Source organism: Pyxicephalus adspersus, chromosome 6 (assembly GCF_032062135.1).
Source record: "Pyxicephalus adspersus chromosome 6, UCB_Pads_2.0, whole genome shotgun sequence".
Classification (NCBI taxonomy): Eukaryota; Metazoa; Chordata; class Amphibia; order Anura; family Pyxicephalidae; genus Pyxicephalus; species Pyxicephalus adspersus.
Genome location: NC_092863.1, coordinates 85,556,946 through 85,584,898, shown reverse-complemented (window position 1 = coordinate 85,584,898; position 27,953 = coordinate 85,556,946). Strand labels below are relative to the sequence as shown.

Below are 27,953 nucleotides of genomic sequence, written 5' to 3'. Positions count from 1 at the left end.
TCAGAAACAGGTAAACATTTACAAATAGTCTTACAACCTATAAATGTCCAAATATCGCACACACCATTTACCCATTTCTGTTGTGTAGTATGGCTGCACAACGTAAAAAGCTGAAGAACACTTATCAGGTCTTAGTTTCTACAAGTTTGTATTACTGCTCTGCCTGCTTCCTGTATTCTTTCTTGTATCGTGTAGCTCCTATCTACAATCATAATCCAACCTCCAACCTCTTCCACTTTTTTTTATCATTTTTAGTAGCTATTTTCTTTGATCATAATATTTTTTGATGTGGGGACCCTACACCTTGTGAAGAAGGAGGATTATTCCCAAACTTACTTCCCAAACAAAAGGAGAGCCTGAATAGTGTTGTGAAAGAGAAAAAGAGATCTAGTGACGCGAGCAACAGGTAATACATTTATGTCATGGGTGGACTCAAAAAAGGAAAGACGTTCATCTTAATGTATGAAGAGACTACCTTTGATTTTGTCCATAGTTTTTCTAAATGCTAAAGATTCCACCCCAATGACTGTGTTGACATTTGTTGCAAAGTAATATCATCAGAATCTACAATTAAACCCAGACCAAATTGATATAATTATTCCACCTGACAGCCCTTCAACAGACGTTTACTAATCTATGTGATTGCTTCATTAGTGAGCCATTAATCTGTGGACCAGAAGGATAAATGTGAATATGCTGGGTGATATTATTAGACCTTTTAGGACTCTTCAATCCTTGTTCTCTTAAAATCCAGCAATGCCACCATGATTCCACGTCATTATATTAAATCCTCCTGATATTGACTTATTTTATTCCTTTAATATTTTAAATATTCTCACTGATGTTGACCTGTTTTGTTTCTATATTATTTTAATGAATCCAGTTGATGTGGAGTTGTTTTGGGCAGGTAAGGGTCCTGATTAGTTTAATAACTTTTGTCACTAATACCAAAGCTTTGCTAGTTTTTCCCAGTTCCTGACCTCCTAACCTTAACCTGGCCCTTACTGTGACCTCAATGCTTAAAGTATATTTAAGGCTGGTATATAGGGGCTCCTTTTTGCTTGACCAAGGTAACCCAGGCTCTCTTCGCCCTGCACCTTTAACCTTTTCCAACCCAAAACCCCAAACCCTCTCCCTCCCCCATTTGCCAACCAACTCTTACTCTTAACTCCCAATAATACACTGACACCAAATGTTGGACTTAAATTGGCTGACAAGCAGCCGTTTATTACATAACACTTTTTTTAAATAACAATTAAATATTCACATTAACCAATTAACTGCAAGAATAATAAATAACAAGAAATAACTTAACAGTGTTAACATTATTAACGTTATGCAAATTCCCAGAATTCAACCTTAACTCGTTTTCTGCATAACCATAATAACGTCCAGTTACTAACTCCATCAACCAGGCTGCAGGTCCGATAAAGCAAGGTCCATACCACCACCAGTTCAACTTCTTTCAAACACCAAGCCCCTAGCCACCCAGCACCGCCTCAGGGGCCACTACCATATTTAAATTACAGGGGAATTCCACCATAAGAGAATCCCCATACCAACGTTATCCATTTTTCCCACATGACCCATGCCTTCTTAGACCCCAACCGCCAATTGCCAATACCCCACCTCTTATCACCTTCAAAAGGAAAGTTTGGCATGAAACTTTTTCTTCCTACAAAGAGGGCTCCCACTTCCGATTCTTCCCCTCTTAACACTTCCCAACTGCCCACCCACCTAACTCCTAACCAATCCCCTTTCCATTCCTCAATTATTTAACCCTTACTTTTCCTGGGCTCCTAGCTGTGTACCCTGTCATGCCGGACCTACACTTATTTTTGAAAGCTGCAGGCCTCACTATCTGTGTATTCTAAACTAAAGAAACCCCCCAGTTGTCACATGTCCTTAGTCCATTTTCCCTGCTGCTATTTTTGCTCTTTTATCATTTATCCTTTAAAGTCATTTTGTGCCAAGATCATACACACATATTTACATATTCCGTACAAGCAGTAAAATGACTTCAATGCAAACCCTCTTTTATCTCTCTTTGAGCATTTTTGAAGTTCACAACACAGTTATGCCTCATTCACAAAGGCAGAAAGAACAGGCATTTGTTACATGTTATTAAAACTTTGCAAATGTTTGTTAAGCAAATACCAATTTTACACATGAATACTTAATGGTTTAGTGTATACAACATGTTTTCATTACTTTGAGTTCATTTTGATCACCATTACATTCAGTCCTGGTGACAGTGGTGAGTGAATCGCCTTAATGGGGTAACAGGCAGCAATAAAACCCCTATAGTGATTTGAGATGCATTATATGGCAATCTCCAGGAAAAAAAAGATATTTAACCTGTAAAATCTTAGATTCTCTTACTGGTGCCAAAAGTATCTGAGCCAAAAGCTGGCAGCCCTGTGCCATTCAGTACCTGAACTTTCTGCAACAACTCCCTCCGAAAACTGGGCACCTTTCCAACAGTCAGAGAGATATAGTGCATTGCTTCGAGGGTATGGCAAAGCTTTGCTTTTGGAGTTAGCTTTTTGCATACAGAGCTGGAAGGATTCAGGACTTCCATATTAGATATCATTTTACTGGAGTGTACTTTTGACGTGACAATGGTAAACTGCATTCAACTGGAGGTAAAACATTCTAGATGTATGTGCTCTTGGTGTTAAATCAGTTTAGAGGCATGAATTTATTCTGTAGGAGACCAGAGAGGCCAACACCTAATCTGTGAAGGGCGGGAAAGGCTCACACCTCATCAGTGAGAGGCTGAGATTTGGAGGTCTCATGTGCAAAAAACAAGCAAGGTCCCAGGAGGAGGACTAAGTGGTATGTATGAAAAGTGCTAGGACAAGGTTCTTTGACATTCAAGACAAGGCAGAGCTGCACACTCCTGAGTTCTTAAAGTCGGTGCTACAAACTTTTTTTAAAAAGCCAAAGGAACTTATTGTAAAGTGGTGCTGATTAGACAGTAAGTATTTCTTCCCTGCTTTGTAATCTACAAAACTGAACTGTCATTTTGACAGCTCGTTCATGTTAAGTGTAGGATATAGCTGGGTGATGCAGAGCCAGAAGGAGTCCCACCAGTACTGTGCCAAAAGCAGGTGACTCTTCTGCCTCTGCCTGGCCCTGTTTGTGAAAAGCTAATGATCTTGATGCCCAGGTGCCATATGTGGGAAGCTTTTGATGCCTGGGAATATCTGTAAGAAGCTGGTGATAACTGGGTCTCACCACTGAGTGGCTCGGAGAGGCCCAGCTGCTAATGGACAGATCTCATCCGTGAGAGGATGAAGATTCCCTGGTCTTATCTGTAAGACACTCGTGATGCCAGGGTTTCATCTATGAGGGGCTGGTGATGTGCAGGTGCCATCTGTGAGAAGCTTTTGATGCCTAGGCCCTATCTGTAGGAAGCTGTGGCCCTTGAGTGGCTGGAGATACCTAGCTGCTGATGGACAGGTACCATCTGTGGGAGGATAGAGATGCCTGGGTCTTATCTGTGACACACTGGTGATGCCAGGGTCTCATCTATGAGAGGGTGATGATGCCCAGGTGCAATCTGTGGGAAGCTTTGGATGCCCAGGTGCTATCTGTAAGAAGCTAGTGACAACTGGATCTCAACCTTGAGTGGCTGGAGATACCTAGCTGCTGATGGACAGATGATGATGCCAGGGTCTAATTTGTGAAAAGCTGGTGATATTAGGTCTCATCTATGGGAAACTGGTGGGCCCCTTGTCTTAGTTTATGAATAAAAGTTCGAGGATTATTAATTCACAATAATAAACATGACTCTTTTCAAATAGGCCATCATAACTATTTCTCTTTATTTTTGCAACACAAATCACCCACCTTTATATTGCCTATATTGGATTTCTATAATACTTTATTTTTATGCCTTCTTTAACCTTTTCTCACACTTTTTGCCCTTAGTTGCAGCATACTAGAAGAAAAACAAATGAGAACCTTTAGTCTGCAGTGGGAACATACAGAACATTTAGTGGGAATTTAAACCCACTATTCATCTGATTTTGGCTCAGTGGTAGATAATAAACCCCATGGCAAAACTGAAAGAAAACCATTTAGGTGCAAGAAGTGATTTCAGCATCGCTGAGCTGCAACTTTATTTTGATAAATCTACATTTTCATGCATTTATATTGCAGTGTTTGTAATATATCCCCCAGGGACAGATAAATACAAATGAAAGTCATTTTGAAGCCTGTAAGAAGAGGAACTTATTTTGATGTACAGTAGAGATGGCTACTGATCAGCCAGACGGCTGTTTTGGACCTCATAGTGCCAAGCTCTCAGAAAGCAATAATAGTAATTACTAGACTTCCTTTGATCAAAGAAAAACAAAACACATCTTGGGAATATGGGAATATGGGACTGCCAGTATCCCTGTGACATGAACCAAGAAAATTTTCCGTAAAGCAAAGATAATAGGGTCTTTATACCTTGGATCTTATACACATTGCTTCCTTACTGAAACGTGTTATGTTAGCTGAACGGCTTCAATGCCATTCATTGTGAATGGCACTCCAACACTTAGTGCCAGTGGACCCGTGTTGCAGGGTTAGAAAGTCTATTCAAATAGTATGTGGCATTATGGCACCCCAACACACATGCATTACAGTACACCACAATGCATGGGTACAGTGAATTGTGGTGCAACATTCATTTAAAAGCTGATAACACTGCTCCCCAATATATATGGCACAGTGAGTGTTGCCATTTTGGAACAAGAATATTCCTAGCAGAATCAGCATGAGGACATAAAAGGAAAAAGCCTGAAAAAGGAAACAAATGCAGCACCCACATTTGATAACCAATATGCCGCCATATATTTTTGTTTTAGGGTTTAGATACATTTTAAGGTTTAGTAAGCGTATGTAACATAATGTGGTATCCCCATCATATCTTTAGGCTGACTGCAACTTGAGTGCAAACTCATATGAGATACTTGCATGGAGTGCTCCATAGTAAATGGAATGATGGGGTGCCCATGCTGTGTATTCCTAAATGTAATTACACTAGAGCAGAAACTCACACTTAGCATTATTATTTAGGAACTGTGCTTTATTTTATATAGAACAGAAACAGGGGCATATCTGCATAAAAAGTTTGGTTAACTCTTTGTAATGTATATTATTATTAATATTATTAATAAACAGGATTTATATAGCGCCAACATATTATGCAGCGCTGTACATTAAATAGGGATTGCAAATGACAAACTAATACAGACAGTGATACAGGAGGAGAGGACCCTGCCCCAAAGAGCTTACAATCTAGTAATGTATATAACTTAGATGATCTGGAAGGCGTGGACTTTTATTTGTATACAAAACAGAAGCTCCACTCAGAATCCACTACACTGAATCCAGTCTGATAAGAGCAGTAATGGTAATAGAGGCACAGGAGGCCAGCAGTGATAACAGGGCCCCAAATGGGCTACAATACCCATCAGTGGCCCATGGCTTTGATAAGACACTCTCACACACAAAAGATCCTTTTAATAATCATTAATATTGGTCCCTTTGGGGAAAAATGACACTGCTTTGTCCTGATTTTAAAAGGTTTTCCTCTGGACAGCTGCTGTGTGTTATTCCCTTTGTGATCTATGCAAATGCTTCTCCTATCCTGGACTTCTGCACAGAATGGATGCCTTTTTCAAAAACACAGAGCTGGCTAGTAACTGAATTTATTTTGAGCTATAAATCCTGACGCGTTTCATGCCTGTGAATATTAATGCTGAAAAGCAATTAAACAGTGTCTGTAGGGAATACAGGCAAGCCACTTAATTGTCAGTTTAGATGTTTTGCAAACTTGGTATACAGTGACAGAGTGCTTTGAGGTGAAGCCGCTGTGACGGTGCAAGGAAAACTGCCAAGAATCTAAGCACAAAGCATTCTGGGTAGAGCTCTCATCATTGCCCCATACTGTGCAGTCACCATAGACCAGGGGAAGGCAAACTCTGGCCTTTAGGCCAGATACGGCCAAGCCAGTAGTCTGTTCCGGGCTAATGCCTCCCCGGTCGGTTCAGCCTAATCCTGGCCGGCAGGGGGGCGGCAATCCGCGGCTCTTGAGCCTCCTTGTACTTCTGCCCCCGGGGTAAGGGGACATTCCCTCTCCTCCGTATGCATTGCCAGGCAGAGGTATTTCCTTTCAGGGCGTTCCTGGTGGGGGGCGGAGCCATCAGCGTGGGACTCGAGAGAGAGTCCGGCCGAGTGTGCCTTCTTGACCTCCTAAAATGGCCTAGTAGGCAAAAAAGTTTGCTGACCCCTGCCCTAGACCAATAATGTGCTTTTAGCCAGCAGTGGCGCTATCCAAGTACAAAGCATTATGAATAGAGCAGACATTACTGGCCAATATAGTACGCTCATCATTTGCCAATATTATGCAGGCCAACATTGTGTATTTAGTCAGCAATGGCGCAAAGCACACAGCATTCAGGACAAAATTGTCATATTTGGTAAATATTGTGTATTGGTCTAAGTACAATTCATTGTGGGTAAAGAAGGCACCATTTGCCTAATTTTTACATTTTAAAAGCACAAAGCATTCTTGGTGGAGCAATCATAATAAAAAAAGTTTATGACTTCAAGAGTTGCACACACAAAGCATTCTGGGTACGTCTGTAAGCACTAACTGATGTCTATTCACACGGCAGGGGACGCTGTCAAGGATCTTAGTATAAACAATTTTGGGTAGGGCAGACAGGACAGGTCATTTCTGTTTAATATTAACAAAAGAGAATCAGTTTATGGACAGAGTTTGCCTTACCTGGCCATTTGCTTGTAAGCTTCTTCAGCCACAGCAAATATGTGGGGATCCATGTCACCCATGTTTTGGCCACTGTACGCGTAAATGACATCTTCACCGTAGATTGGCAACTGTTCATAAGGGTTAATGGCAACTAAAACAATACCTATATAAATAATAAAAATATAAAGGTTAGCATTTAATCACACATATAAAGTGAATTCACAGTCACTAAAAACCCTATTCAAATCTGTGCATTGCTGTTTATTCAGCTGTATTTTCAGCTGTTTTATTGCTGTATAATGTATGCATTAACACACATTGCACCACAATGCAAGTTGAAAAGCCATTATTGTATAGGCTCAACTATGAACAGTTTTTTTTCCCCTTGAAATGGCATTAGAAAAAAAACTCAGTTTATATTCGGGTCACACCACTAGATGGAGCTGTATCCTCATGTAAAATATGTATATTAAGTTTGTTACACACTTCACATCAGGATACAGCTCCATCTACTGATGGCCAACAATAATGTACAAAAGATCATTTAAGAGCAAGTGACTTGTCGTAACCAACTCAAAAGTACAAAATACTTTAATCTGTAAAAAGTCAAAAAAGCACAGACTGAGCCCATGTGACTTATTTTTCAACTTTTAAAAAAATGTTTTAAAAATAACACGCAGTGGATGCATTTGTTATCTATATTATTTTATTGGCATTTCCGTTGAATATAGATTTGAATGTGAGCATTGATAACAATATTTTTGGTGCTCCAGGTTTATACTTGAATCAGCGTCGAGTAACGCAAGGCATGCTAATGCATTGGGATCCCTTACTTTAAGAAGCATGTGTCAACAAACAAGGAAGGATAGGTTTGAATGGGCTCTTAATATTTTTTGATTAACCTGTATATTTCAACTTAAATAATATTAAAAATTATTATTCAAAACAATTTCTTCTCCTATTTGCTACCTTTTGCTAAGAAAAGTATGCAGTAAAATCCAAGGCACTGTCTTGAATGGCAGCCTACTGAAAATGTATACCGCAACGCGCAATGGAATCTACTGATTGGCCAGTACGAATATATGAAGTCACAATATCACGTTATTTTACCCATTTTGTTCACTTACCACAGTATGTATAGATGTGGTTTGACTCTAAGAAGCGCACTTTGAGATTATGAAGCACAGCCGGTTCATGAAGGTAGCTGAGGGCTGTCAGGTCATTTTCACCCACCAGAATGTCTGGATTACGTAAATGAGGTAAAGAAGAGGAACTCACAGGGAACTCAATAACCTGAAACAAACAAAAAATCTACATTTTGAAAAATGTAATATAATAATATATAATAATATAATACGTTTTTTTTTACATATATACATGTGATACGAGATCAGCTTTATGACAATATTCTTATCAATATGAGTTGTTTAAAAGATTGTTTTAGAACCCTTTATACAGCTGTGCTCAGAAATCTCCATACCCTAGCAGAATTTGTGCAATACTGGCTATTGTTGGAAAACATGACTGATCATAAGGAAAACTTACCTTTTATTTAGGGAGTATGCTCAGACAAAGAAATTTATTATCGCCTAATTAGATGTGCCCCTTACAGATCATAATGAGATCTGAAATCACCAAACTGGGTACAATCACAAGTTTACATACCCTTGTGGGGCTGAATATATACACACAAGCTAACACACATAGGTTACGGTCTGGGTAATTAGGCGAATGAGTCCAGACCTGTAACTTCCTTATAATTAATGTTGTGTATAAATAGTCTATTTAAATCAATTCAGAGTTGCACTGACATTCCTAGTAATAGAGTCAAAGTAAAGAAAAAGAACAGTCAATGGACCTGCAAGAAAAGGTTGTTATATTGTCCAAATCAGGAACAGGATAAAAAAACTCATACTTAATTTTGAAAACACCTTTCAGTAGTGCTCAGACTGTTATTAAAAAAGTAGAAAGTTAGGAGTTCCATTATTACCAAGCCATGATCGGGTAGACCAACCAACAATTCTGCCACAACTTCCAGAAAAATTTGTGAAGATGCAATAAAAAAAAGCAACCCTGAAATACAGGATATGCTGTAAACATATCGTCCTTGCACAATAAGGAGGAACAAAAATGGGCTGCACAGTTGAGCTGCAAGAAAAAAGCCATTACTATGCCAGCATCACAAAGCAGCCCAATATGTACAATATCCTAAACAGCATCTGGACGAGCTTGGAAACTTTCGGGAAAAGTCGTTTGGCGTGATGAGACCAAAATTGACAACAACATAAAGACCACAACCAAAAAAGCTTTGGAAAAGAAGCAGCAAGGATTATGATGAAAGGTGTACCATCCCTACTGTGAAGCATGAAGGTGGATGTTGTGGGGGTATGTGGGCTACAAAGTTACAGAGAAAAATAATGCAAAATGCAAAAAACCTCACACAGGACTAATTTCCAACGTGACAATGAGCCAAAACACAAGACAAAGTCCACCCTTGAGTGGCTACAGCAGCAAAAAAAAGTAAAGAAATAGAGTGTTCATCACAAATGACCATGTTTAAAGGTCAAGTTTTCCTTTTTAAAGTTGATCTAAACCCAATCCTGAAAATCTCAATGGAAAGGATTTAACATTTTTTTTTCAGGTATTTCCTTTTATAGGGTGGCAAATGTCGCTCAGTTTTTCTTCTGCATGATCACATGCTCCCAAGATGGAGACTACAAACAGCCATGGCAACAATCAATGCTTTAGGCATGGCCATCCAGAAAGCTGCTCCAAAGCAATGATCTGTGTCCGATGCATGGAGAAAGTACATGTAAGTAGGAGATGGCTGAAGGGGTTTGCAGAAGTGCTGCAACACTAAAATGCAACATAGTATGAAAACTGGTGGCAGCAGTACCTAATAAAATTAAAAAGGTCACACTTATTGTTTATTACATTCAATGTGGAGATTAAACAGTGTCTGTAGGCTGAGAAAGATTGAGTAAACCGAAAGATCTGTGGATAAAAAAGTGTAAGTGTTCTACTTGTACATGGCGGGGTAAAGATCGCAGAGTCCTTGGGACATTCTCTGCAATAGATCCTCCTGATCAGGACTGCCCAGTGCGGTAATACTGTTAGTCTCCAGGGACTGACATCTCTGATTTATTCTCTGCAGTTTATCTACTGCAAGAACAAGAACAAATGCATTCAGCTAGCTTGTAATGTCTATGTATCAAGAGTAAAATCTTTGTACTGACAGGCCTCCATCTTGCAGACGTCCTGAATTTCAGGAGAGATGGTCCTCACCAAGGGCACTGAGGAAATGTTCTGACATCCTAATTAATGAAGTATGAAATACAGACCAACGACAGGGGACGGCCTTGATCACACCGTCAGTGTTAATCAAAGTATTGTCATTTATAGGCCTATAGCGATATTATATTTGTGAGGTGTACCCGGACTCACTCATCTGGGACAAACGGCGTTGTTCTCCATTATGGTTACATTTAGCAGACATAGTGGATAATAAGGCAAAGCTGGCCAAAAAACAAAATGGCAGCAAGTTATAGCTAAAGGCTCCTGGTGCAAAATTCAAAACTTCAAAAAGAAGAGGTTTTCAGCAAAAAGTGATGATCTCACACATGCGCAGTGAAATTGGCACATTTTCAGGAAGAAACATTACCCAATCTCACGTCTGTGCACTGCAAGATTGGGTGAAGTAAGAAGAACCCCGAAGCAGACAGGAGAAGATGGTGGTGCCTGCTGTTCAATCCGTGCCAGAAGGAAGAAGAAAGACCGAACAGTGCAAGGTAAGATTTTTTTTACAGAAAGTTTTTATTTAGTCTTATATGTATATATATTAGTAATCTTTGGGTTCATATATACTTTATTCCTGCAGACAAATAACCCTATGGAAATGTTTGCATTTTTGCTAGGGCTCGTTTTTCAGCAATAACTTAGTCCATAATTAATATAACTAAGTACATAATCAAAGCTTCCTTTGGTTATATAACCTTGTACAAACAATTGTTTTCTATGCAATCAGCAGTTAAAATGTAGAAAGCAAAAAAGCTTTAAAAACTTGCATTTTCTAAATTTGATCTGTGTTAGCTTAATGTAGATAAAAACTTCATTTTTCCCTTTACTTTGTCCCATTTATAATGACATTAACATTATCTTCCTGGTACAAGCATTGTAAAGTTACCTAAAAATATAGTAAATGGTTTTATTTTTTCCCATTAAAATTAACTTTAGGATTAAACAGGGAACATATTTTTGTTGAAAATGTATATTGTCAATTTTTTTGGTTTAACTAAAATCATATGCGGATCAAAGCTAATCCCTTTGATTTACAGTCGGACGAAACAGAGTAAATACAAAGTAACAGTTATATTACTTTGTATCTCTAAATCCCAAATGTGTACAGAGTTTAAAAACACTGACTGGAAGGTCTACAAAAGTGTGTGTACCAGCAGCATTGACCAGCATTGCCAGATACAATCTCAATTTGCCAATGTCCAGTTTCCTGCCAGCCCACTGACACCTAAAAAAGATGAAAGATATAATGGGAAAAAAATGATTTTTGAGAAGTCTGGAGGCAGTGGTGACATTACACATCTCTCCGGAAGGGAGGGGGAGTAGTGGCAGGGAACCAAACCTTTTCTATGAAGTCTGATTTCAGAAAAATAAAAGAAAAAAACAGCCTCTGCAAACTTTCCAAGGCATTGCACTTTATTTTTGCATGCCAACCCATGCTAAACGCAATGGTAATGTGGTGAATCCAGGAACACCCAGCTGTGCAAGTAAAAGCTTACAGGTAAATTATATGAGCAGTTTATTCAAACTTCTGCAGTGGGATTAAATGTCATCCACAACTGTTCTCATGGTGGAAATGACCTACACAGAATATGATGTTTGGAATAACGCTATTATGACCCTGCAGCCAAATCTTTTTCCTTTTCACAGGTTTTGATAAGTTAATGACAGTGACCGCAGTTCTGAAAGCGACAGACGGAGCTTAGCGCTACTCTTGTCATTTTACTTTCTCCCTGGGTGTTACAATTTAAGTTTATGTTTTTGACACATTTTTATTTAAAGGGACATTTTTTCTAAAGCACAGATTGTCTTGCACAGATAAGCTATTCAAAAGGAATTTCAGCATTAACAGATGCAATCTATTGCATTCAAACAGTACACAAAGTGCCAAAACTAGGACTTATAATAATAGGAGTTATAATAATATTAATAACTAATCTTAAAGATTAAAAAATAAAGACTTGTTGGGGGGGGTGGCACAGTTGGCTCTGGCCAGAACTTTCGCCTCTATTGCTCTGGATCCCCAGTTTTATTCTTGGCCAGAATGCTATCTGCAGATAGTTTGCATCCAAGCACTCTGATTCCCTCTCACTTCCCAAATCATTAACTTAGGTTATTGGCTCCCCAGAAATTGCACAGTGTGGATGTGGGATAATAAAACCAAATCAATGAAATAATTAAGAAAAAGGTTAGTTTTTAGGTATACTTTATGCATATGAAATAATGTTTGGAGTTCAAACCAGAGATTATTTACCATTACTGTTTGGAAACTGGTCCCAAGTCGCTCTATCCCATGGGCCCTCCTTTGCCCAGTTCCAATTTGTATCGTTCTACTTTTTTAATTATTACCCTATTTGCTTCCCAAATTAGTGTTTTAAGTTAGGTCTACCTAAAAATGCTTCCTGTGATGGAATGGCAACAATCCTGCACTGTTCCTGAACTCAGAACAATGTTGCCACTTTCATTTAGGCTGTGCCTGCTTGTACTGCAATATAATGAAAAAGTATTGTTTCAGGGAGCATTGTCGTCAGAATTTTTACTGCTGATTTACAACCTTGTAGTTAATCAATCAGCACCTAGACACAACCAGTCCTGCCCACTGCTTATGAACAGACTACCTCTTTACTAAAACCTACTATTTGTGATCTGCAGTATCTGGGAGAGGAGTGTTTGAGACATGACGGAGAATTTGGCTCAGCCACAGAGTGTAAAGGAATATTTTTGTTTAATCTGAGTTTTGTATAGCACACACTAACTGGATGTGGGACTTGTTTAGAAGCCTTTAGTTGTACAATAAGTTCAACTTAATTGTTCCTAATACAATTAAATTTACAGTAATTCTAACAGATAACACAGAATTTCTAAATATAAACAAATTCAATGCATTGTAGATGAAATTATAACTCCCCAAACTTTAAAACAAAGTATTTTATTAGTTCTAGCTAGCTTCGCCTGAGCTTTGTACTCTACTTGGGCAGGGCTCAGCAAAGGCGGGGGTGGTTTTAGCAAATATAGTGGGCTGGATTATACTTTCACAGTTAGAACTTTAGAATGTTAAGAACATGCTTTGGGCAACTTACAGATTCATCTTCAAGTTTCAGGTGTAGCGCTTTATCTCCTTCTTTATAATCCTTAATAATTTCTGCAGATCTCCATACTTCATCCTGGTCAGGAATCCAGACCCGGGTATACTAAAAAAGAAAAAGGTGAAATGTAAAATACGTGCTTTTAAAGTATCACTAAAACAAATTGATGGATGAATATGTATAGGTTTCATGTGTGTTTTGGAACAGAATATTATTATTATTATTATTATTATTAATAATATTAATAAACAGTATTTATTTAGCACCAACATATTATACAGCGCTGTACATTAAATAGGCTTTTCAAATGGCAGACAGATATAGTGACACAGGAGGAGGGCAGTGCTCCTTTACCCTAAAGATGTCAAAGTAAATCCTTCCCCTGGTGACAGCACCCTAGTGAATCCTTCCATTAGTGATCCTAGCAAGTCCATTCCCTAGTATAGGCCCGGTGACAGCACTCAGACCTATGGACTCCTTCCCCTGGTGACAGCACCCTAATGAATCCTTCCATTAGTGATCCTAGCAAGTCCATTCCCTAGTATAGGCCCGGTGACAGCACTCAGACCTATGGACTCCTTCCCCTGGTGACAGCACCCTAGTGAATCCTTTCATTAGTGATCCTAGCAAGTCCATTCCCTAGTATAGGCCCGGTGACAGCACTCAGACCTATGGACTCCTTCCCCTGGTGACAGCACCCTGATGAATCCTTTCATTAGTGATCCTAGCAAGTCCATTCCCTAGTATAGGCCTGGTGACAGCACTAAGACCTAGTGATTGGCCACTTTGGTACCTAGAAATGTGGAAGATAGGGGGATAATGTCACAAGTTCTCCTATTTCACAGGATCTGATGGGTGACAAAGGCAGAAGGGTTCACAAGAATGGTTACTCTGACAACAATAAGGATACATTTCAGGGCTGAATGTAAAGTGTTGTCACCCCATTAAAGAAAGTGAAAAAAAAAAATCTACTGTCAGGGTCAATAAATAATAAAACAGGAGGAAGTTAAATAAAGTTAGTGAATGACTGCAGTATCTATATATAAATACATACATACGTACACAAATACCATTTTATTCCGCTCAAAGTTACACTTTTGATCTATACAGAGTGATGACATCTTCAGGCTTCTTTACCAAAAGTTTGACCTGATTTTCCTGAAATTTTGTGAATGGGCAATCAAACAAAAGTAACAATAGACAAGTGAAGGTTTCGTGATCCACCCAGGTAAAAGGGGTAAAGAAAACCCTTTTCAGGCCATCAGATAGGGTATCTATGAAAAGACGGCTATTGTCTCTATACTTTACAAACCTCCCAGTGTTGGATTCTGTATGGATGGGTTTTTAAACAACATAGCTGGCTCTTTTGTTCTGTGCCAGTGACTGAATATTACAGGTGGGAGCAAGAATACCGAGTAACCCCCCATCACCGCCAGAGGCAAAGAGGAGAATCCAGTACTTTACAAAATAATTTTCTATCTGCAGCTGTGTAATTCATGTACAAATTTCATTCATGTCATGAAACCAAAGTTTTTTTCATAAAAATGTAAAATGATCATTTACCAATGTTTGGAAAATGTTTTCAACGCTGAACCAGATCCATTTCAGGTTTGCTGGATCACAATTCTCCAATAATAGTTTATATTCTCCAGTCTTGGAGAGGTTTGATAAATCAAAGAGTTGTCAGCTCAAACAGGCAAATATAAGTGCACTATATTTTGACATTTATCAGTACCTATTGAAAGGCAGAAAAACTTCAGGAAACGTATTGAAGAGGTATACTATGGTATGTATGTATTACAGTAAGAGGTATGTATGTTTTACACAGGGGAAGATATTGGAGGATGAAAAGTGTGCCAATGCACGAGGGCCCTAAACCAACAGAGACCTCCACAGCCAGGATCTAGATCTGCAGCATCGCAGGGGTTGGTGCTCCCAAATCAGTTCTGCACCATTGTCTATGTTGGCCACTGGTTTTACATGTGATTTAGGTGGGCTAAACACTTCCACTGCAGTGACTGTATGTAGGTATATGCTGTCCATTGGGATATTCTGCTTTGGGTGGACTGGCAACATGCTGCAGCTTTTGGATCATCAGACCAAAAAAAAAATGTGAATCCGCTGCAATATAAACCTCTAATCTTCCATATACAATTCTGTACAAACTCCTCATATATTAAGCAAAATCATGGTACAAAACAACAGTGACACCATTGTCAGCACTCACATTTCTCTAAAAATCCTTTTACTGTGGTTCCATACCAACCGAAAATAGCAATAAAAACCGGGAGTTCTAATCCTTCCCAACTCTATTAATAAAAACTAAAACAACAAAATAAAAAAAGGCTTAAAAAAGTAAAGCTTTAAAAGAGAAAAAGTACAACCCTACAATGGATATCTCCCAAATCCTTGCAATGTATACGTTTTCTAAGCCTGTGTATTTCTTAGTACAAATGAAGTTTAATTATTGAATTGTTTATAGATATAAGATTTTTTTTCAGATGTATTCTGTGTTACTCCTACTATACAGCACGGTGCCAACACAATGCAGGCACAAATTAACTGGAAAATCCAACACAGATAGCGGGAGAACAGCACAGTCCATCATCCCAAATGATAACATAAAAGGCAAGAGATAAAAGAAACAAAATAAAATGTTTGAGATTCTAAAACGTTGATACTAATAAAAGTGTTTTATATAGCTGCTACCATCAAATGGGGTTTTCTCAGGAAACCAAACGCATTAGATAAAGAAACAGACCCAGATAAAGAATTGTACCAGTGGTTACACCATTTTTTCATTAATCTTTTACTTTTTTAAGGTAATACATTCCATGTCAATGACACAGAACAGAAATATACCCAGCAATGATGATTGTATGTACAAATCAATCAATACAAAATAGTCTATACAACTTCACTGACTGCAGGCAGCAATTTGCACAGCTTTACAATTGCTCCACACATTACTTGCTTACTTAAAAATCAGTAAAGCTTGTGATTTGTGTACAATATGATTTGTCCATATCTGTGCCACTTCCTTTACATTTATCAGCATCTACGTAGTGAGAGTGCCAACTTAAAATGACTCATTTATATTCAAGTTCCCAGTGTAAGGTGTTTCTATAAAAGAGGAATGCAAATACTCATCTTTTCTGCTGGGGAAAACTCCATTGAGTAGAAAGGGCCCAATGATATCTGCAGAGAAATTGAGGCTTCTTGGTGTTTTGATTTTTTGGGTCACTGGTTTCCCTATTACAGAATAGTAAAGTGGAGGTCAGAGTGTATTAAAGAACACTCCAATCTACCTAATCACATGCCATTTGCAGTGCCCTCCCCAGAAGGTGGGAAGAAACTGTAGGCAGGGGTGATCCCCGTATTGTGACCCAACTTTTCAGAACCACCAAAAAACACCTGGGTGGTTACTAAAAAGTGCTGGGTGGTGCACCGGCTACAAGGGGCTAGGAAGAAAACTGCTTTTGTTTATGAAAAAGCCTAATAACATGGTTTAGGAGATCCAATCTCCAATGCGTCAAAGTCATCCACACAAAAAACTTTGGTAATAAACATTAAATCAAATAAAATTTATGAATTTCAAAGTTACATTTTCCATGAAAACAAGTGTTTCCATGATTGAAAAACAGTATACTTGTTGGCTTTAAATGTTGCATTTTTATATAGATAATTTTACTTTGTAATGTAACTTTCTGCTGCCTTTGCAGGAGAGCTTTGACACTCAGAGGACCAAAGTGATGAGCCAGTGTAGGGGAACCAAGTGATCAACCCTCCTGGGAGCCTAGTCTCACTTCAGAAAACAGAAGCACATGGGGTGTACTTCAATTTATGTTTTTTAAATCTGTATTGTGCATGCATTTTATTTTGTCATCCTTATCCTGACTTCAAAGATCTCTCTTGGGCAGCACAATGGGTCAGAGGTTAGCATTCCCTGTGTTTGTGTGGGTGTCCTGCGGGTACTTCGTTTTTCTGCCACATTCCAAAAACGTGCTGTTAGGTTAATTGGCTTCCTGAAAAAATTTACCTTAGACTGTATTGAAGACATATGACTATGGTAAGGACATTAGATTGTGAGCCCCTTTAGGGACAGCTAGTGACATGACTATGGACTTTGTACAGGGCTGTGCAATATGGTGGTGCTATATAAATACTGTGTAATAATATTATGTTGTAAAGCAAGGATAATGATGCCCTGGAGTTTGCAGCCGTCCGCTGGATCACCCCAAGGAAATAGTAATTTTCTCTGGTACACCTCAATATAGTGATAGCTCCGTCTCGGCTAACAGGGTTACATTTTTAATAAGAGTAATTTGACAGGAACAGAATGGCTCCATTAAAAAGAGCAATACAGAGAATAAAATATAGAAATCTGTAGAGATTCTATCATTGCACAGTCCTAAAAACGTGCTACATAATTGGATTTAAATATAAACATTTGATTGGAATGGATTTAACGTGCACCGCCTGTAAAAGGGAAAGGAAATGCGATTAAAAATGCCGCAGCAGAAGGTTGTGTTAGGCGATTAAATATAACATTTTCTGGCAATTATTGCTCACAGAGCGCTGGTTAGAAGCAGAGGCGCTCAGCCCAGCAGGGGGTTCCTACATGCACCACGGTGTTTTCAGGGAAATAGGATTGAAGAAATTAATGGCCATTTCATGGTGTAGCGCTGCAAAGCAGAAAGCAGAGGCTGCATAAATAAGGAGTAAATATTACTGCACTTACACAATGTGCAATAAACAATATACAAGGATCTAAAATGATAATGAACATTGATCATATTACAGACATCAATGGGGCTTTTCTTAGAGAGTTTTTGCTGGATTCTGCACCATTTTTGGGGTTGTTTGTCTTCTTCATAGCATTTCTACCTCCCAAACCTTCCTTATGTTCCTGGGGATCCCCTGTCCACCAATACACTTAGCTCTGAACACTATAGAATATAAAGATATCAATAGTTCTGGTGGAGTAAACATTAGAATGGCATGGGCAGAGTGCAGAGGAGGCATCAAATAATTTGTTTTAAGTACTTATCACTCACAAACATTTTGCTACCTACGGCCGCCCTATTTTTGCTGCGACAGGGCCACCCCCCAACAACCATCAGCCATAAATAACGCAAATTCATGTTGCTGTTCTTTTTTTCAAAATGCCCTTTCCCTGTCAACTAGCACAAAAGCGTTTTATATGGTCAGTCTGACCCCATAAATGTGGTATTTGTGCAGCACCGTAGGCAGCGCAGTGGCTCAAAGGTTAGCACTCTGGCCTTTGCAGCGCTAGGTCCCAGGTTTGAATCTCGGTCAGGACACTATCTGCATGGAGTTTGCATGTTCTCCCCGTATTTGCATGGATTTCCTCCAGGTACTCTGGTTCCCTCTCACATTCCAAAAACATGTAGCTAACTTAATTGGGTTCCCCCAAAAATTGACCTTAGACTGTAGTATTAACAAATGACAATGGTAGGGACATAAGATTGTGGGTCCCTTTGAGGGACAATTAGTGACATGACTTTGCATAATATGTCCGCTCTATATAACTATTGTATAATAATAATATATGTGTTCCTATATCTAATATGGCCCGTCAATGGCAACATACCAACCATCCAATGTTCTAAAATTTACTGTCCAAACTTTTCCTATTCCTTCTGCAAGGGAAACCAAATCTAAAATGGTTTTTGACTGCCCAGAAATGTAATTATTCATCAAGCTAATTTTTGCTTTTTTTTTTCTTTCACACAGCACAGCACAATTTTTGTTGCCACCATTCCTTCATGGTTTAATATGGCTCAGCTTATACCCAACTAAATATTAGGCAAAGATTAGGTAGTCAATTTATTAAAGAACTCGCAGCTCATCTAATGAAAAACCTGTTGTTGTAGGCTGTAAGATCTAAAAGACTTTTAGAATGTTTTTAGAATTTTTAGAATTTTCACACATAAAAAAACGTATTCTTCTGACACCCAGAACCAAGAGGTGCAATTATTTCTCAGTACTTGACCCCTTCTTGTTTAGTATTGCTGGAAGGTGAAAGGTGACTGCACCTTCCTGCCACTCATAATCAGAGTAAAGCTGCATACACACCTGCAATTTTTCTCGTTGGAAAGGATCTTTCACGATCCTTTCCAACGAGAAAAGACTGCACGATGCATGAACGATGCTGTACATACAGCACCGTTCATGCTCTATGGAGAGGGGAGGGGGAGAGCGACGGAGCGGCACCCTGCTGCGCGCTCTCCCCTTCCTTTTCATTAGGATCGGTCGTCGTCCATCGTCCATGGATCCGCCAGGACGGTCGTCGGACGATGACCGACTGTACACACGGCAGATTTTCGCCCGATAATTGGCCGATACCGATTATCGGGCGAGAAAAATTTGCCGTGTGTACGCAGCTTTAGTCTATGAACACAGCTAGCCTGTAAGATAGCGTTTCTCTGCCAGGGTTTTGTGGAAGGGTTCCTCCAAAGGTTACTAGAGGTTCCTTGAGCAATGAGCAATTTGTACCTCCCAGGTCAGTTGTAGTTACACCAATGATCTTTTTTAATATCTGTAGGATGACATTCTTCCCACTGACCAGCAATGTAAGAGGCATTCTTCCCACTTACCACCCCACACATATACTAGGAGCTGCTGATAATAAATATAGTAGGAGTTCCTAAAGATTTGAAAGTTATTTCAAGGGTTCCCCCATGTTAAAAAGACACTGGAACACTGCTGTAAGACAATGATAAATGTTCACCTATCCAGCAGGTAGTATGATAAATCTGGGCACTGCTGCTATCTGTCACCGGGTGTATTTGGTAGCATGTCCTCAACTATGTGCTGTGGTTCCTTCTACTAACCGTATTGACATAGAAGGTGACTATTTTACAAGGTGGCTGTGCTTTATGATTTTTACACAGTGACAGGGCTGCTTTAGGCAGAGGTTACAACAACAAATATCGCAAATCTTGCAACCTCTTAGACCTCCTATTTGATCCTTTAACTTCAACTTTTACATGAAAACTAAAAATCTGTGTACCCTCAGTAGAAAATTTTTGTTGCACCTCAAGATTGTTTATAGATATTTATGGATATATGTGGATAGATATAGATGTGTATATATATGTATATATAATGTATATGTGTGGGGATGTTGGTGATCTGTTTCTCTTTGACTCCTGAGGGTCTTCTTAGGTAAGCTGTTATAAAGTCCTCTTCTGAGGGAATCAGGCTCCTGGGGTTCCCATCTACATCTTTACAGGTATAAGACATTCCTGAATGCATTCCTATATTGTCTATTATATGTCTATGTTATCATTGTTATATTGTTTTGCTGTATTGTACTAACCATTGATACACTACCATAGGGGGTTTACTACTAATAATCCTATTTCCATGTACTGTATATTTTGATTGAAGTTCCTATATCTGTATATCAAACAATATTGCTGTGTACTTTATGTTTCACCTTGTTTTCTTAATTAAACCGTTTGAGGGACTAGCTATCATTTGTGCATGAACCTTCTTTTTATTGAATATCTATATGCATTGATCCATATTTATGTAGATAAATATTCCAAATCAACAAAGAAAAGACATATTTGGCAATCATGTAATATTTTAATATTTTCTAGTCATGCCTTTTCTTCTTAACATAACTTAAAAGGAAAACAAAAATCTTAGGGTCTAAAAGGATCTCCAAGCCGTGTACTCGGCATCAATGGTTATCTATTATTTAACCAAAAGTTTAATTCCTTGAAGACTATGGCTCATCTAGTTTTAATGTCATCCTGAGTCAAGAATATGAAAAATACATGATTGCTCTTCATTGTGCAACAAATAAATAAGACGCTTCTAATCCACAGAGCCCCAGAAATGCCCAATGACTGTTTATAGTATAGCATATGTATATGTGTATATACCACAGTCTGCAGTCAAATGGTCGCAAGGTCAGTGGCCACAAACTTCGGCCATTAAATCCTTGCAATCTTAAAGCAGAACTCCAGACAAAATTATCATTATAAAAATAAACGGCTTAGAAAAAAAAGAGCACAGCAGCATTCATCTTCAATATCAGATTACCAAATCTGTCCGATGTGCAGCATCAATTAATATAAGTCCTCTGAGCCCATCCTTGCCTAAGTAATGGACATTGAAAGAAGAAGCAGAACATGGATGAGCTCATATTTTTGTCACCCTGCTTTCTCTTGCTATAGGGAAGTTCATTTTTTTATTATATGTTTTGTTGCAAAGGAAGGCAGAATGATTGCTAATTGAATGTTTGTCCACTTTATTGGGTAATGTATTTATCCCCTATATTTAATACAACACTATTCGCCTGCACTGACCTTTCATTTTAAAGCCTAATTAAGACATTGATGTCCATGAGGTCACTGCCAGCTGTGTCTAGGAAGAATGTATGTAGGTATGTATACAATACAAAGACAATGACATGATGATGTGCTGGGTGCCTGTTTTGGGCTTCCTCATGAGTGGGCGATCTTGAAATTTGCATAGAGCGGCACTCCTGTAAGTACATCTCTATGCATCAGTACCATGGCATTGTGTGTATCAGTGGGTAAGCCCATGACACCCTGTACATGTTACATGGTACAATTACAAGTCTCAATCATCAAAATCTATTGGTTGCTTTTTCTGTGTATTTGCAAAAACAGTGCTTTAAATCCTGGGCAGACAACTGTGTCAGATTTACAAAGACAGATTTATCATTGGAGATGATGCACAAATAAGAAGTGGTCAGGGGTAGGTTTTTATTAGTCATAGTGCTACTTGGAGCAGCACGGAAATTATTTTTTTACTAATCAAAATTGATATTGAAAATCAGTTTAGATCTAGATGTGGAACTAAACCCAGCTTTACTCACCTGTCCTGGTTCCCCCCATCTTCGTCTTGATTTACCAGGCTGGGATGACACAAATCATGTGCAGGTGAACAGGAGTTCATTCATTCCCTGAAAGTGCAGAGGAAGCAGGGAATGGCAGGTATCCTGGTAATCAATACTGAAACCAGGAGAAAGCAAGCAGGTAGGAGAGAATATTGAAGAAGGGACATTGTCTGCCCCTTTCCGAAATATTGACATGCCTGATCATGTTTTCTTTAAAGTGGAACTTCAGTTCCATATTAAACATATATTTCAGCTGTATATATATATATCAAATCTGGCAATCTTTCCACAAGCATACATGTACAGCAGCATTGGTACCTATGCCCAAGCAAAACCTTAGAGGGTGCGCCACGGTCCTGTGGCTGTGATTTAGCAAACATGATGCCAATGTATAAAACACAAATTGACAGATTGACAGCATCTGGGTGGAAGTGCAAATTACATTCTCTGTCAGCTCCTTTTGTGTCTAATTACAGCAATAAGCAATGCAATTCCCCAAATGAATCCAGAGGAGCTTCATGGCTGTCCGCTGTATCCAAGACAGAGCTATGGCTGATAATTTATTATTATGTCCACAAGGTCGCAAAGCCTATTACTGCTAATTGCTACGTGGGAAATAATAGTGTAATTAACTTCTAAGTGCATTTAAAAAAAAATGCCTTTAAGAGTAAGCACATTTTGGATAACACCTCTTGATATTTGATAAAACAAAAGGAATCAAGCAAGTTTGCAAATATCAAACATTTCCTTTCTTCTTTGATAACGCTGTTTATTGAGCAGAAGTTCCCCAGGACAGGTGAAACACTTAACACCTTTTGCAGGGAACTTGGATATTTTTTATCCTGCCTCATTTTAAGCTGACTTTTTGAGGCAGCTAAAGAGCCACTTCAGAATGTCTAGACGGTATAAACAGAAATTTGAAGTTTCACATATTACACAGCTTCCATTATATTATGAAAACTGCCCAAGCTTCTCCTGACCTTCCCGTATAATCTCTTTGATCAGGTGCTGTGACTCCTCCAACCTCTCCTGAGAATGTAGGGTTCTATTGTGTACAATCACTATGGTCACTAGAAACCATGTGTTCCAATGTCATAATCAGCTGGGAATTCTGAAGCCCCAGCCCACCCCATGGGAAGTTCAAGGGATTGTGTAACTTCAAACAAGCACAGGATTAAAATTCTACTAGCTCATGTTTACCTCCGGTTCTCTTCTTACCACGTTAAAGGCCCAGTTCATCCATTGCTAGAAACCTAGTTATTTTAGCTGCTTATCTAGTGGTTTGCCTGGAGTTGTTCTTTAAATCCTTTTTTGCTCACCTCTGATGCCAATACTTTGCAGTCTTGGAGCTCTTTAAAAGAGACCCTGTCATGTTTAAAATGTCTTTAGGAGAACAGGTATTGAACTGATCTCTCAAATGGCCCATAGGTCTGTACCTAGCTTCCTTTCCAGCATTGTAAAAGATAATAAACAATAATTATATAGTGCTGACATAATATGGACGTAATCATTTACAAAGTCCATAGTCATGCCACTGACTGGGCTCGCTATCTATTTCAACCGTATGACCCTATATGTCATTAAAGCAGTCTAACAGACACTTTTGGGCAAAAGCCAATTAACCGAACTGCATGTTTTTAAGATGTTGAAGGAAACCCGCATAAACATGGGGCAGACATACTAACTCCATGCTGATAGTGTACACACGTCAGATGATTCCCATTCGATAATCGCCTCAGGGTTGAAATTGGATGAGAATCTGACGTGTGTACAGCGCGTTGTGTCGTTGATCACTCATGGTTTCGTCCAGGCAGATTCACGAACGATGAACAACGAACAATCATATTGAAAGTGAAGGGAAGATAGTGCAGTGGGTCTGTAGTTCTCCCCTCTCCATAGAGCAGAACGACACTTGTTCATGCAACGTTCAGTCATTTGTCATTGGAAAGGATTGTAAAAGATCCTTTCTATTGACAATTATTGCATGTGTGTACATAGCCTTAGGTTTAAATCTTGGACCCTAGTGTTGTAAAGGAATGCTACACACCAAGCCCACTCTTTCTTTTGCACTACAAAAAGTGTCCCTGGTCATGTTCATGGCTACTTCCTCTGACCCTACATCATTTTAGGATTCAACAGTAACATAGAAGTCAAGGAAAAAGCAGCATGAGGGTCACAGGAATCCGACACGTCTGATAATGTTGAATGAAAAGCCTGATAAAAGCTCCAATGCTGCAGATCCGAGTAAGGAATCACAATGAATATTCTACTTCTTCTCTTCCAGGACAATTTCGGCTGCAGTTTTGTGAAATATGGCTGGATTAAGGTGGACCAGATATGGGCAACTGGTCCCTCCTCCAATAATAAATAAATCAATATACCATGTACACAGATCCAATTCACAGAGCCACAGAAATATTTCATTTTATATTGTTTCTCCATTTCCTTTCGGCTGGGTCGATATAAACCATCACACCAGCTGTACCTTTTATACGAAGACTGTGACTTGTTCTACAAATTACTCATGAAGCATCGAACAAAAATAACTCTTTATTTCAAGTGCAAATGAAACAGGGATTAGGTTTTTCTCTGAGGACCTGGAAAGCTGAATAACATGGAACTAATTCTGGTACTTCATTTTTACTGTCAGTCTACAGGCAAACAGAGAAGATTACAATGTACCCCGTCTAAAGTATCAGAACAACAAATGGCAATGCCAGCAGAAAGAATTGGCCCTGTACTTACCTTTGCATTGGCTACAAATGCTGTTGCAAATCTATTCCCTGTCTTACGCAAATATAAACAGTTCCAGATATGTGAACTCCTGCTACCCCTGGCACACTCAGTGGTACCTCCCCTAGGGTTCGCTTCACTACAAGACATAAGAGCCAGCGGGAGGAACCATTGCATGATACAGGGCAAACAAGTATTTGACTCTGTCAGTCCAATACTTGGGTAACTGGGGAGTAATCATGAAGATATAATACACTCCAGTGAGCATTGTCACCCCGAGTACAGAAAGTGGTATTCACAGAAATATAGGATGAAAATAAAGGAAATATTGTAAATGTAAAAAATGACACATTACAATATTCTGCTTACTAAACAACATTGGGCCACAGCAACAAAGGCAAGCTTAAGTAGAGAAAAGACTTTTTTTTTTTTTAGATGTTGGCACATTTCTGCAGCAGTTCTCACTGCCCATTGCCTGGCCACTATGAAGTTACATTTCCTTGAAGTGACTGATCCTGCCCGATTTGTCTCCCCTTACACATATTCTCATAGACCAAATGTACAGTCCTGCATGGTAATGGGCCAAAAAAGAATAGAGAGGACAGGAAGGGCTGGGCAAGCTCTATTTGTATTAGGCAACTAACCGGTAAACGCATCAGCTCGATGACTGAAATGAGAAGTTGCTTTGGTCTGCATGGTAATATATGATATATGTACGAATAAAAGGCACAGATACTATAACACCTACTCAATGCTCAACCCAGAAATTTATTTAGGCTGGGTTGGAAGAAACTTTTGGCGGGTGGCAATCCCTGTATTGTGAACCAACTGTTCAGTATGCACCCAAAAACAGCCGGGTGGTTACTGAAATGTGCCGGGTGGTGCACCCGGCTAAAAGGAGCCGGGGAGAACACTGCTTACTGCACTAATTTGGTCATTTTGAGTATCGTGTACTGCATTATTTTAATACCTTGCAAAGCAGTGATTCTCAAAACCCTAGTAGTATTCTTATCAGAATTCTTTGGATGGGAGAAAGCTGTAGGCGAGTTGTCTCTTGTATTCTGATCCAACACAACCACCCAAAAACAGCTGGGTGAAACCCTGAAAAGTGCCGGGTGCTGCTTCCTGGCTAAAAGGGGCTGGGGAGAACACTACTTATGGTTTTTCCAGATATTGCAATAGGTTCTTTGAACAATGAGCACTTTCTGCCTCTCGTGTCAGTTTAATTGATACTAATGATCTCTTGGGTGGTATGAGTGTATGGTGTATGAGTGACATTCTTCACACTGACCATCACTATGTTTTATGTAACTATGAAATACATAAAATCTTTGAGGTTTTATTACCTGTCTGTAAGCAAATTTTAGTTTCCCCATAATGAGTTCCCTTACAGTCCCTTTTTTCAATGTCTGAAAACTATAGCTTGGATACAGTTTTGGATGTGGATGAACTATGAAAAGGATTCCCCTATTGATAATTGATATTACTTGCAATTGAGAAGTGATGGCGCTTCTGGCAATGTATTTACCTAAAGTCTAAAATATCCAATCTATGTCACTCTGCAAACAGCAGAAATGAATAGATGATTGCTGCATAGCTATGTAAGGAGGCTTCTATGTGACAAAAAGAAAAAAAATAAATATTATGTACAAAAGGCATCCAAAAATATCCGGCTGTTTACAATGCTGAAAGCAGAAGGATTTACGGAACAGGCGGAGAACTGGCCAGACCACATAATGGGAGAATGCCGCTATACAACCCCTCTGGTCACAGGCTGCGCATGGATAGACAAACTCCAATATAAAAAAAGGCATTAAAGGAAATGTATCATTATAAAAATCTGTTGATGACGTCTCGCTCTAAAAATGTCAGGTGAGATTGGGAAATATGCAAAGAAGAATTTCTCTCACTTACGGAGGTCTGAAAGGTGACACCTGCCAATGGCATGTCAAACAAAATGAAGGCGCTGACAATGAGGTGTAGTAATGAAATGTGCTCTGAAGTTATGCTTGCAATGTGAAATTATGTGAATATACAAATGAAATGTCTGTAAGGTACAAGCTTAACTTCAGAACCAAGTAAGGATCTAAATAATTAGGGTTCTTGATATCAAGTCTATCTGGTTCGATTCTAGCAATCCTAGTATGGGCAGGTCATTCCAGTGGCTGCATTTTAGGTTGTCAATCATTCAAAACTCTGATGAAAAACCTGTCCAGGGGCCGCATGTTGCCCTTTGGCACCAATTTGTGGCCCCCGGGGTCCCTGCCTACTATAGTTTGGGTTTTCCTTAGTTAGATGCTTACTCAGACTAGTGAAGGAAACCAGTTTCTATTTGCAATTTGCCTAATGAATTTATTTTATACAACTTTGGGGCCATTTAAGACCCCCAGTAAACTGAGGCCTTCTGCCAGACTAAAATTTGGTACCAGCTTCTCCTATTTAAGTTAATTGGAGGAACTGGGCATAATTGCTTGCACGTTGTTGTTGCAGATTGTGTGATAGTTCCCAGTTTGGCACAGCACAGTTGTTAGAAGTTTGGCTAGAGCTGTGTGCATATATGGTTGCCTGTGGTGCGGTATGGTGCAGTTTGTTTCAGCTGCACAACAAAAGTTTTGCTATGCAGCTGGAAGTTGCCAGACGCATGCTTTCATACTGTTGTTCTGAAGGGCCCCATGTTTTTTATGTGCTATTCATTTCTGCTCTTTTTTATTTCTTTCCATCAGATTTTATCTGCTTATCTTCATGATAGATACATCAGATGTGACTCAAATAATTGGTAAAGCGAAATAGAGAACACAAATGTAGAAGCACTGATATGTAAATGTAATTTTGGTGATCTCTAGCAGTCTCATGTAACTTGTCTTCAGTCAATGGCCATCTCCTAAAAAATGACCCCAGTCTCCAAAGTCTCCAGTCTCTTACAGCATGCTGATAGTCTCTGGCCATCTTATAGAACGGCTGCAGTTTCTGTCCATCTATTTTACAATTTATGTAGCCTTAACCATCCTCCATTGCCCATTGTGTACTCACTATAATCGTCAAAACAGTAGAACGTAGACTGAGAAGGGAAGAAGCAGGATAAGAAGCCAATAGGCTGTGCTGCAGTGCTCATGTGAAAAATGGAGAGTGACAGAGAGATTCTCCATTAAAGCTGACGTAAACTAAA

At 39.1% G+C, this 27,953-nt stretch overlaps 1 protein-coding gene across 3 annotated transcripts in view; it reads right to left on the bottom strand.

The window, feature by feature from the left end:
- The window catches only part of MYO5B (myosin VB), a 138,132-nt gene that overhangs the window by 65,021 nt on the left and 45,158 nt on the right, over positions 1-27,953 (bottom strand). For all 3 annotated transcript variants that reach the window (XM_072416454.1, XM_072416455.1, XM_072416456.1), the window contains exons 2-4: positions 13,147-13,257; positions 7,900-8,065; positions 6,791-6,935 (exon numbers count right to left, since the gene is read on the bottom strand). In XM_072416454.1, coding sequence (XP_072272555.1) covers positions 6,791-6,935; positions 7,900-8,065; positions 13,147-13,257 — 422 coding nt within the window. The remainder of the gene's footprint in view (positions 1-6,790; positions 6,936-7,899; positions 8,066-13,146; positions 13,258-27,953) is intronic.